At 51.6% G+C, this 790-nt stretch overlaps 1 protein-coding gene across 1 annotated transcript in view; it reads right to left on the minus strand.

The window, feature by feature from the left end:
- Positions 1-607: 607 nt before the first annotated feature.
- Positions 608-790, minus strand: part of LOC104997148 (cyclin-dependent kinase 16-like) — a 10,944-nt gene continuing 10,761 nt past the window's right edge. The window contains exon 11 of the mRNA XM_010851764.1: positions 608-717. Within this exon, the coding sequence (XP_010850066.1) occupies positions 608-717 (110 nt within the window). The remainder of the gene's footprint in view (positions 718-790) is intronic.

The raw sequence follows: 790 nt of genomic DNA on the forward strand, positions 1-790 counted from the left end.
ACGGGATTTTAAGGTAAAGTGATGGATGTTCTGCCAGGTTTTATGTTTGAAAATTTCCATGAAAGGTAAAAGAAACTGAAAGCTAAAAGACTTTTTTGTAAAAAACAACATATCACATATGTGAACAAGGGCATATACCTCACCCCATCAGAAGTGGCACAGCTAGAACTCAACACAACTGCCCAGCTATCTGCAGCAATCCTGTTCCACAAAGTCCCCCACCAGCTGGTCCATTCCCAAGCCCCACTCACTGTCAGGAAGTTTGTGGATCCGATCCCCCAGACTGAGGAAGAATGGATGTTTCATGGCATCCTCTGCGGAGATCCGATTGCGACCTTCAAACTGAGTGTGTGTTGGGGTGGGGGAGTATTGACACTTTCAACAAGTAGGCTTCTCTTCCTCCCCACCTCAGACCCTGCCCCTATAGCTGTTTCCCCACACCTGGAATCCGCTAGCCCCCTAGGGTGGCCCAGGAAGGTGGTCTCACCTGCAGCAGCTTGGTGAGGAGGTCAGCCCCGTCGCTGTCAACTCTACCTCAAGGACAAGGGGACCTGTTTTAAACTGAGTTTGGGTACTCTGGCCCCTAACAGCCACCCACCCACCAGCCTCACCGGGGTGCATGGCTCAAAAGGGCCTCGGCTCGGTACTTGGGGTAGTTGTATGTCCTGAACTCTTCATTGGACAGGATGCCTGGCCATGTATCTTCATTTGGGGTTCCTGGCGGGGAAACGGAGTATCCTAAGCATCTCACAGGGCCTTCCTGCATGTCCCCACAGTTCCTAGGGCTCAT

This window comes from Bison bison, unplaced genomic scaffold (genome assembly GCF_000754665.1).
Source record: "Bison bison bison isolate TAMUID 2011002044 unplaced genomic scaffold, Bison_UMD1.0 scf7180017851894, whole genome shotgun sequence".
Taxonomy (NCBI): Eukaryota; Metazoa; Chordata; class Mammalia; order Artiodactyla; family Bovidae; genus Bison; species Bison bison.